Below are 11,594 nucleotides of genomic sequence, written 5' to 3'. Positions count from 1 at the left end.
CCACTCAGGGGAAAAAACTTTTGTTGTTGTTGTTTTTCTTTATTTTGTTTTTTGTGCAGCTTTTATTTTTATTTTTATGCACCTTTCTGCCTTTGTTCTCTTTCTCTTTTTTTATTTTTTTTAACAAAAACTACCTCAAGTCCTCGAGTAGCTTGTTGCAAGATTATAGGGACTCAAATGTAAATATAAAAATTACGGGGACTCAAATATAAAAGTAAAAATCCAAAAATAAAAATCATATTAAAATGGAATGCTCTCGACATGTAGATTCCGTTTTTGCAAACAGATCTTCAATCTGGCACATCAATTTTTTTCACCAATCTGAGTAAGACTTTCTTTTTGGCTTTTCTTTTTCTTTTTATGCATCTTTCTGCCTTTATTCTCTTTCTCTTTTATTATTTTTTTTAACAAAAACGACCTCAAATTGCTTGTTGCAAGATTATAGGGACTCAAATGTAAATATAAAAATTACAAGGACTCAAATATAAAAGTACAAATCCAAAAATTAAAATTATATAAAAATAGAATGCTCTCGACATGTCGATTCTGTTTTTTCAAACAGATTTTTAATTCGACACATCAATTTTTTTCATCAATCTGAGTCAGACTTTTTTTTTTTTGTAACAGCGAATCTGATAAAGGAGTCGGACTTTTTTTTTCACTATTACGGATATAGGAGTCGGACTTTTTAATTTTTTTTGTTATTTTTTTTACGGACGAAGGAATCATCTTTTAAGTAGTACATAATTTTTGGTTTTTTTTGCCCCTTTTTTTTGGATCGGACTTCTTTTTTTCGTCCGGTTTTTTTATCGGACAAACCTGGTTTTTTTTTCATCCGGTTCAAACCTGGTTTTTTTTCCATCCGGTTCTTTTGGTTTTTCACCCCTTTTTTTTTCTGGATCGGACTTCTTTTTTTCGTCCGGTTTTTTTATGGATAACTTTGGTTTTTTTTTCGCCCCTTTTTTTCTGGATCGGACTTCTTTTTTTTGCACTTTTTTTCGCCCGGTTTTTTATCTGACAAACCTGGTTTTTTTCCGTCCGGTTTTTTTTCCCACCCCTTTTTTGGATCGGACTTCTTTTTTCGTCCGGTTTTTTCTGCCCGGTTTTTTTTCACCCGGTTTTTTTACAGACGATGGAAGCACTTCTTATTTATTGTTTATTTATTTTTTAAGTAGTAGAGATGTATACTAATATTGAACGTACATGCACGCATATAATAAGAGCATCTCATAAAAAACAAAATGCATAAGACTACGGAGGAGGGGATCGAGTATCTGTCATGTGATGTGATTGAAACTATGTATTTTCTTTCAGAATATAAAAAGCTTTAGAGTTTGACACGATTTTAAGAAAATAGATAAAATTAAATAGGGAGAGGTCATGATTGGTTGAGAAGGGGAAGTAGGTGAAAAATATGAATGGTGGAGAATTAGGATTGGTTGGGGAGGGAATGTTGGTGGATAAGTTGTTATATTTGGGGATAAATCTTAAATATTAAAAGTTGTTATATTTTGGGGTGGAGGGAGTATTTGGTTGAAACCTATATAAGCAGGATCGATCGATCTCTGCAAAATTTGATATAGGAAAAAATTAAACAAACCCACTTCATCCAGCCAAACCCTCTTGCCTTGCATTGGAAGCTTTTTCCTTTTTTTTAATCTAAACCACTTATGCGCAATACTGTTCAATTTCTAGGGTACATTATATTTTGTATTATAGAAGAAAAAGGCCATTAATTTCAAGCCGTTTGGATAGCATTGGACGTGTTGGTCATACATGCATGTCAAACACATAGAAGAGCCCAAACAGAGAGAGAGAGGGGGGTGGTTTGATCGAATCATTTACTTTATTTCTTTCTGCCATTTAATCTTTCTAATTTTTTTATTTTTAGGAGTATTTTATAGACATACGTGATATATATATCAATGTATAGTTAGTGTACTTGCTTCAATGTACATGATATTAGGCGTGGAGAAAAAAAATCCGAAGACCGAGAACCGAACCGAAGAGGCGGTTTGTCCGGTCATCGGTTGATTGTTATTTTCCTGTAGTTCGGTGTTTGGCTTTTTCTTCAGTGAACCGACGAGACCGAAGAATCCGATGAGTGTTCAGCCAATCCAAAATGCTCGAGGCCCACTAACAAACGTGCGCATCAAGCCCAACTTTTACTGTGGCCCAAAAAATACATGACAGCTAACAGATCCAACAAATTCTATTCCCTCTCTCCAAATCAAGCACAGGCCCTCGGGCAGAGCTGGGTAGGCCGTGTGTACTTGCGGGAAGTCGACCGCAGTGTACGGCATAGGTTTTCTCGGTAAAAACTGAACACCGAAAAAAACCAAACCGATATTTTTTGGTTTATTTTGCTCGGTTGATATTTTTTCTAGAACTTCCTTTGGTTTGCATTTTACAAAAACTGAATGCCGACACAAACAAAAATTGACTGAGCTTTCTGCACGCCGGACTGGGACATATTATTTGGATCTGCTTACATGGCTGCTTTATCCTCATCAAGTTTGGATCATGCTCCTCTTTTCTTGGTGGGCTGTGAACAGAGGGAACTAAATACCTCTTTTCGTTTTGAAGCTTACTGGCTTAAATTCCCTGAGTTTTTGGAAGTAGCCTCTGAATCTTGGAATAGACCAATTAGAGGATCAAATCCCTTTGCAAAGCTCAACTTGAAACTAAAAAGACTAGCAAGAGATCTGAAGAGATGGAGCAAATCTCGGATTGGACATCAGATTGCAGTATGCAATCGCAAATGAGGTTATTTTCCAACTTGACGTGGCCCAAGAAGAGAGAGCTCTTACAGACGAAGAGCTTCTGCTGAAATCTACTCTAAAATCTAGAGTTTTAGGCCTTGCAACACTAGTGAAGATAAGAATAAGACAAAGAGCCAGACTAACTTGGTTAAAATGTGGTGATGTTAATTCAAAATTCTTCCATTTGAAAGCAAACTCAAGAAAAAGGAAAAACTTCATTCCAGCTCTAAACACTCCCTCGGGTATAGCTGTAACCACAGAACAAAAGGAGGCTGAACTTGAGAGATATTTCTCCCAGAGATTAGGGCAGTATGTCCCATGCTCCTTAACTCTTAATTGGTCAGAATTAAGTCTCCCTTCCCTTGATCTGTCGGAACTGGAGGAAGATTTCACAGAAGAAGAATTAAAAGAAGCAATATCAAACCTTCCCCCAAAAAAACACCTGGCCCTGATGGCTATATAGGGCTTTTTTCAAGAAAGCTTGGGTGGTGATTAAATCAGATTTGCTACAGGCCATTAACCATTTCAGCTCTCTGAACTCAGATAGATTGGAAGACCTAAATTTAGCAAACATTTGTCTAATTCCGAAAAAGGGTGAAGCAACAAGGGTGGAGGACTTCAGACTCATAAGCTTAATGCACAGCTTCGCCAAGATATTAGCAAAAATGTTGGCCAATAGATTGGCGCCTAAGCTTCATGAACTCGTCTCACCAAACCAAAGCGCGTTCATTCGGAAAAGAGCAATACATGACAACTTCTTGTATGTGCAGAACATGATCAAAAACTTCAACAGAAAGAAAAAACCGATGCTTTTTATAAAGGTTGATATTTCCAAAGCCTTTGACATCGTAAACTGGCCGTATTTGCTGGAGGTTCTGCAAAATTTTGGGTTTGGACAGAGATGGAGAAATTGGATTTCAAATATTTTAGGAAATTCAAGCTCGAGAATTATCCTCAATGGAATCCCTGGTAAAGCAATTTGGCACATGCGAGGTCTAAGACAAGGGGATCCACTCTCACCGATGCTTTTCATACTCGCAATGGAACCGCTACATCAGATTTTCAAAGCAGCTGAAGAAGCTTCTCCCTTGGCAAAGATAGACCCAAAGCGTAGTAGATTCCGATGTTCTCTCTACGCGGATGATGTGGCTTTATTCATCACTCCATCTGAGAACGATCTGATAGCGGTTAAACGCATTCTTGAGACTTTTGCACAGATCAGTGGGCTACATACAAACCCGGGCAAAACTGAGATTTACCCTATTGCTTGCAACAACTTAGACCTCGACAATCTCCTTTCCTCTTTCATGGGAAACCTGAAGACTGTCCCTTGCAACTATCTTGGCCTTCCTCTGCATACAAAGAAACTGAGAAAAATTGATTTGCAACCTCTCTTAGACAAGGTTGGAGCAAGGATACCAGGATGGAAGGGACGCTTTTTCACGTCAGCAGGGAGAGAGGTCTTAGTAAAATCAACTCTTTCAGCAACACCAATTTATCATTTTACTGTGCTGCCACAGATGAAATGGGTGTTTAAAAGAATTGATCGTTACAGGAGAGCTTTTCTTTGGAAAGGTGACGACCCGGAGAAGGTTAGTGCAGGCAGCAGCCTTGTCAACTAGCAACAAGTTTGCAAACCTAAAGACTTGGGCGGTCTTGGCATTCTAAATTTGGAAAAGTTTGCTAGGGCCCTGAGGTTACGTTGGCTCTAGTTCAATTGGAAGGAGGACCAAAAGCCATGGGCAAATATGGATCTTCCATGCGATGAGATGGATAGGTGCCTTTTCAAAGCTGGAACGAAGATAACTGTTGGAAATGGAATCAAAACATCTTTCTGGAATGATAACTGGATGGATGGACAATCGCCAAAGGATATAGCACCAGCAATCTATCGATTAGCAAAAAGAAAGTCAAACAGTTTAAAGAAGGAATTAGAGGATAATCACTGGCTTGAAATGCTCCACCCGATCACTTCTTTAGTGGAAATTGAAGAATTAATCCAACTAGGAGGTTTGTTACAACACATTAATCTAGTTGCTGGACAAACTGATGACATTTCCTGGAGATGGACAGCGAATGGACAATATTCAGCAAAAAGTGCATACCTTGCACAGTTCCAAGGATCCAATGCTTTAACTGAATTTACACCTTTGTGGAGCGCGTTTGCGGAACCAAAACATCGTTTCTTTGGATGGCTTATCCTTCATCAACGAACTCTTACTGCTGAAAATTTGCTTCGACGTCACTGGCCATGTGATTGGATACGTAGTTTGTGCAATAGTGCCTTTGAAGATGCAGCCCACCTTGCAAAAGAATGCCCTTTCACAGTGACCGTGTGGACGCAGATTTGTATTTGGATGAATTTTCAGCTGCCTCAACATCATTTGCAAGGAAATCTATCGGACTGGTGGAGCAGTTTCTGCACTATTTCGCCAAGACAAAACAGGAACAAGGTTCTGAGAGCTCTCATCACAACATGGTGGAACGTTTGGCTAGAGCGAAACAGAAGAATTTTTCAACAGATTTCAAAGAATGAACTCCAAGTCGCCTTTCTGGTGAAGGAAAATATCGACCTAATTGAGCAATCTAGGATCTGACCCCGTCATGATCCCCTTTTTCAAGATGTTTCTCAATACTTCATGTTGTAGCTGATGCTCCTTCCCTCCCCACCCCTGTGTTCACAGGATTCTTGTTTGTACTTTAACTAAATTTTTATTCCTTCTAATATATCCGGCAAATCTCCAGCCATCTTAAGTTTCAAAAAAAGAATGCCAGGCAACCCAAAAAACCGATCCGATTAAACCAAGCAAACCCACCCCTACGTGATACTATCATATACCCCTGATAATTTCACAAAACTATTTGTGCAGTTGTGCTCCTTAGCGTGGGAGATGCTGTGATTAGCGGTAGCGGCCGGCAAGGCCCAAACAACATTGTCTCCCTTGAGTAGCCTGGCAGCAATCGAATATAGTATAAGTATATGCTCTCTCCGTTTCACAATGTAAATCATTCTAACATTTTCCACATTTATATTGATGTTAATGAATTTAGACATATGAATGTGGGAAATACTAGAATAACTTATATTGTGAGACAGAGAAAGTAGTATACATGAACCCACTACAGAATCATGAACATTAAATCCAATTGCGATCAACATCTTGACAAATTGTTCACCACACAAAAGTAAATCAACACAATGATTTCACACAGTAATAGACCCGATATATGGAGAAAAGTACCTAACTTTGTTTTCCTGTCATCAGATGGAATGGATCACTACTAGAAAAAAAGATTTTTCCAGGCGGCCCAAAACCATTTTCACAGGAGGGGAAGAGGATCGCCGCTACCATCTCGACTGTGAAATTAAACCATTTTCGCAAGCGCGCCCGTGGCCCGCCAGCGAAAATCATCCCAGGAAAATAAAAAAAACCACGGGGCACCGCCGGCCAGGGCTCCCCTCCACCCGTCGTCGTCGGCGCCGTCGTCGTCGTCATCGTCACCGTCATCGTCGTTGTCGGCGCGGCGGCGGAGGGGGCGAGGAGATGAAGCGGCTGGTAGAGGCGGCGAGGAGGGAAGCCGGCGGCGCACGGATCTGGAGCCGTCGTCGTCGCTCGTCGTGGCCGGCAGCGGAGGGATGCGGCGGCGCGCGGACGTTGTCGTGAAGGGAGCCAGTGGCGCGGACGTGGGAGAGGAGGGAGCCGGCAACGCGCGGATCTGGAGCCGTCGTCGTCGCTCGTCATGGCCAGCGACGGAGGGATGCGGCAGCGCGCGGACGTCGTCGTGGAGGGAGCCGACAGCCTGGACGTGGGAGAGGAGTGAGCCGGCGGCGCGCGGATCTGGAGCGGAGGGAGCCGTCGGAGGCGTCGCGGTTGTCGTCATCGTCGAGGAGGGAGGCCGCCGGTGGCGAGGAGGGATGCGGCGGCGCACGGACGTCGTTGTGGAGGGAGCCGGCTGCGCGGACGTGGAAGAGGAGGGAGCCGGCGGCGCGCGGATCTGGAGTGGAGGGAGCAGTCGGCGGCGTCACGGTCGTCGTCGTTGTCGAGGAGGGAGGCCGCCGGTGGCGAGGAGGGAGGCGGCGGCGCGCGGACGTGGGAGAGGAGGGAGCCGGGCGATTTTTCTAAGTGTGGGGGAGAGAGAGAGAGAGAGGAGGGGGAGGGAAATGAGTGGTGGGGAGGAGAGGATAAGGATGAGATGACTAGTTTTTTTTTGGTAGGTACTATTTTTGCAGGCGGACCACATAAGGCGTCGCTTAAGTGGTCTGATTTTCGCAGGCGCCGCTTAACAGTGAATTTCATGCCGGTTTATATTTTTTTAGGCTGTCATTTGGCTCCAAGAGTCATGTCCGACTGTAAAAAATAAGACCCCCACATCGGGGGAAAATGCCTTTTCTAGTAGTGGATATTAGGACCACCAATTGACTTGCTTGCTGTTATGAGCCATTTCTTTTAGTAGTCTCTATTGACAATACTCTACTACTATTATTATCACCAATAGAAGTTATCTTAATTGTTGATTTATGAGTTCTAATTAATATCAGTAGAATAAATGATTCTATTACTGTACTTGTGAGGTGACAGTATAAATTGATATGATCTATTGGATTAGAAAAAATGAACGACCTAGATTGATTCTACTACGAGCACAGACCAGTATAAAGAAAACTTTTAATTATGTGCTATTGCTTCTTGTAATGTTGGGGAAAAAGACCAGCTGGGCTTGATAGTGATAGTTACTCCTAATTTATCAGCTTCTCCAACTTGCTGTAATTTGTAAGCATGCATGCATCGACAATGATGAAATTTGGAAATATGATAATACTAATATAATATGAATTGCCTTCTTGTTTTGGACATGTGCTTGGTTGGTGACTAGGGTAATTGGCTTGAACGTAAAGACCAGACTGAAAACTTTTGAAAAGAGTTGAATTTGGTTCAACCTGCCGATTATATATTCTGGAATTTACATCCTGATTATTGATACAATTAGGCAGCAGCACATGGACATGATATATATACACATCTACTACTTAGAAGAAGCAGGCAAAAACACAAGATCGGTGGAGGAACTATGATTGAAATATTGAATTAACCAAAGTAAACGCAATAGAAGCTTCATTATTGATGGTCCAGGAGAGATGCTCTTTCCAGTGGCCAAGGGGGTACCTTACTTAGCTAGATGTGTTAAATCAGCAACCAAACTTGACTTGCAGCGTCTTTGCCGTGTCTTCCCCGTAAGTGTCGTGCATATGCCATCGGCGTTTTCATTGATAGATACAGCTCTGCATCTACTCTCAACCTCAATCTTTGGACACTGCTGTATATTACATGGGGTATATATATATCCTCTCTGCCTTCCTTCTCCCAGTTGCAGACCAAAGGAGCCAGAGCAGCACAAATATTGAGAAAATAAGGAGACCGGCCACTGAAGAGCATGCCTTCTCTCTACATATTCCTTGGGCTTCTTCTCTTCTCCCTGCAGGCTCCTCCATGTCCTGCTGCAACTGATACTCTGAAGGCAGGACAAGTGCTCTCTGCCGGTGACAAGCTCGTCTCGAGGAATGGCAAGTTCGCGCTCGGCTTCTTCAACCCAAGCGCAAACATCAGTAAGTCATCTGACAACATCTCCTCCAGTTGGTACATTGGCATATGGTTCAACAAGATCCCAGTTTTTACTGTCGTGTGGGTCGCTAATAGGGAGAGGTCAATCGCTGAGCCCGACTTCAAGCTAACACAGCTCAAAATATCACAAGATGGCAATCTTGCCATCGTAAACCATGCCAATGAATCCATAATATGGTCCACTCGTATTGTCAATAGGACAGAGGCCAGCATGAACACAAGTGTTCTTCTCCACGACAGTGGAAATCTTGTCATACAAAGCACATCTAATGCAGTGCTGTGGCAAAGCTTTGACTACCCAACAGATGTTGCTCTTCCTAATGCCAAGATTGGCTGGAACAAGGTAACCGGTCTGAACCGTGTTGGTGTTTCGAAGAAGAGCCTCATTGATATGGGCACTGGCTCTTATAGTGTACAACTATACACCAATGGCACCAGAAGGGTGACCCTCGAGCACCGAAACCCTTCAATAGAGTACTGGTATTGGTCGCCAGATGAATCGGGAATGAAGATACCAGCACTCAAGCAACTACTGTACATGAATCCACAGACCAGAGGTTTAGTCACCCCGGCATATGTTAACAGCAGTGAAGAGGAGTACTACAGCTACAATTCATCAGATGAATCATCTTCCACATTCCTCTTGCTAGACATTAATGGCCAGATCAAATTCAATGTTTGGTCTCAAGACAAGCACTCATGGCAAAGCCTATATACCCAACCCGTTGATCCGTGCAGGTCATATGATACTTGTGGACCATTCACCATCTGCAACGGCAATTCACAACCATTTTGTGACTGTATGGAGAATTTCACTCGAAAGTCACCTCGGGATTGGGACCTTGGTGATCGAACAGGAGGGTGTTCTAGGAATAGTCCATTAGATTGCACCAGAAACACAAGTTCAACAGACATCTTCCACCCATTAATTCATGTTACATTGCCCCGTAACCCCCAAACCATACAAGAAGCTACCACTCAGAGCGAATGTGCACAAGCTTGCCTCAGCTCCTGCTCCTGCACTGCTTATTCCTACCAAAATACTAGCACTTGCTCTATCTGGCATGACGAATTGTTTAGTGTAAACCAAGATGATGGCATTGAAATTCATTCTCAAGATGTTCTTTACCTCCGCCTTGCCGCCAAAGATTTGCAGAGTTTGAGAAACAACAAAAGGAAACCAAATGTTGCAGTTGTTATTGCTGCAAGCGTAATTGGTTTTGTGTTATTAATGGTCGGGATGTTTTTACTGATTTGGAGGAACAGATTCGAGTGGTGTGGTGCGCCATTACATGACGGTGAAGACAGCAGTGGAATAAAGGCATTTAGATACAATGATCTAGTTCATGCCACTAAAAATTTCTCAGAAAAGCTTGGAGCAGGTGGTTTTGGCTCTGTGTTCAAGGGAATGTTAATTGATCTAACTACCATAGCTGTGAAAAGACTTGATGGTGATCGTCAGGGAGAGAAACAATTCCGTGCTGAGGTGAGCTCAATTGGATTGATCCAACATATCAACCTAGTGAAATTGATTGGTTTTTGCTGTGAAGGCCGTAAGAGGCTACTTGTGTACGAACACATGTTAAATGGTTCTCTGGATGCCCATTTGTTTCAGAGCAATGCTGGTACACTAAACTGGAGCATTAGGTATCATATAGCCCTAGGAGTTGCTCGAGGATTGGGATACTTGCATCAGAGTTGCCACGCATGCATCATACACTGTGATATTAAGCCACAAAATATACTTCTTGATGCATCATTTACTCCTAAAATTGCTGACTTTGGGATGGCAGCATTTGTAGGGAGAGATTTTAGCAGAATTCTGACAACATTCAGAGGAACTGTAGGGTATCTTGCCCCAGAGTGGATTAGCGGAGTTGCTGTTACACCAAAAGTTGATGTTTATAGCTTTGGTATGGTACTACTGGAAATTATATCTGGACGAAGGAATTCACCTAATGAATACACTAGTGATAATTACCATGTTTCGTATTTCCCTGTGCAAGCCATCAACAAGCTACACGAGGGAGATGTGCGGAATTTGGTGGATCCACAATTATGTGATGATTTTAGTTTGGAAGAGGCTGAAAGGGTTTGCAAGGTTGCATGTTGGTGCATCCAAGATGATGAGCATGATCGACCGACAATGAGTGAAGTGGTTCGGGTCCTTGAGGGTATGCAAGAGCTTGAAATGCCCCCAATGCCAAGATTACTTGCAGCTTTAACAAAATGCTCTGATGTGGGTTCAATATAATAGTTCATAAATACTTGTATTTCACTATATTTCGGAATAATTTATGATGCTAACGTGTGGCAGGAGAAATTAATAGAGGAAGTCAAACCTGCAAATATTGTTGAATTTTATGGTATGGTGTATGTTTTCCCCCCGTTCTGTTTGTAATGATTACCTATTATATTCTGATGAGCAGATACTTTTGGAAAATATGCCAGTACTAGAAACATGTGTATATTCTCCACCGTACTGGAGAAAAAGAAATATGTCTATGTTTATTTGATGGAAGCACTGAAATGTATCCTCAAATTGAAGGAAGTTCATGTATGATATATGCCATTACTTAGTGCTTGAATTAGAGATATAGCATTTGTAAATTGCCTATTGAAATATGCCACCACGTAGTTATCCAATAAAGTGCCAGACTAATGTAGTACTACAATATTTCCGAACTTCCCTTAGGATGATGCCATGTACTATTAACATTTTGTATGCACAGTGTAATTCCGTTCGCATCCTGGGTGATCTCGATGCCCAGATATATATAGTAAGATAAGAGGCCAACAAGGTCACTCATGAGGAATACCTGCTTCATTTGAGCCTTGAACATGTCGATTTTTTTTTTTTTTGCTGCTGCAGCCGGTGCTGATGAGATTGTCAACGTACACGCCGACGATCAACCGCGAAGCTCGGCACACGTGTAGATGCTGTGTTCTGAGTCGCTCCTCCTGAAACCAAGTGACACCATCGAGGAGTCTAACTTAGCTTGGTATAAAAGGTCCTTACTATTTTTTTTAAGTAAATTGCACTAGCGGTCCTTAGACTTGTAAGCAAATTTTATCTAGATCCATGAACTTGCAAAGTGTGTATCGAAGACCCTAAACTTGGTTTATTGTATCATCCCAATGAAAGTCTCATTTGACCGTGGTCTTACTTACGTGGCATGACATGTAGATGACGGCATGGCACATCATCATC

General features: G+C 42.0%; 2 protein-coding genes across 3 annotated transcripts; one reads left to right on the top strand and one right to left on the bottom strand.

Moving 5' to 3' along the window:
- Nucleotides 1-5,887: 5,887 nt before the first annotated feature.
- LOC4334900 (uncharacterized) lies at nt 5,888-6,950 on the bottom strand. Its single transcript, XM_015778943.3, has one exon. The coding sequence runs from the start codon at nt 6,642-6,644 to the stop codon at nt 6,129-6,131; it is 516 nt and encodes a 171-aa protein (XP_015634429.1). The 5' UTR covers nt 6,645-6,950; the 3' UTR covers nt 5,888-6,128.
- A 1,181-nt stretch (nt 6,951-8,131) lies between these two features.
- On the top strand, nt 8,132-10,980 carry LOC4334899 (G-type lectin S-receptor-like serine/threonine-protein kinase At2g19130). 2 transcript variants are annotated; one of them, XM_015780573.3, is made up of 2 exons: nt 8,132-8,367; nt 8,459-10,980. In XM_015780573.3, the coding sequence occupies exon 2, from the start codon at nt 8,595-8,597 to the stop codon at nt 10,635-10,637; it is 2,043 nt and encodes a 680-aa protein (XP_015636059.1). In that variant the 5' UTR covers nt 8,132-8,367; nt 8,459-8,594; the 3' UTR covers nt 10,638-10,980. The 2 variants fall into 2 exon arrangements, with proteins under 2 accessions (XP_015636059.1, XP_015636058.1); XM_015780572.3 differs by having other exon boundaries at nt 8,132-10,980.
- Nucleotides 10,981-11,594: the final 614 nt, after the last annotated feature.

Source organism: Oryza sativa, chromosome 4 (genome assembly GCF_034140825.1).
Source record: "Oryza sativa Japonica Group chromosome 4, ASM3414082v1".
Taxonomy (NCBI): domain Eukaryota; kingdom Viridiplantae; phylum Streptophyta; class Magnoliopsida; order Poales; family Poaceae; genus Oryza; species Oryza sativa.
Note: the sequence above shows the minus strand (reverse complement) of the source record. Positions and strands in the feature narration are given on the sequence as shown.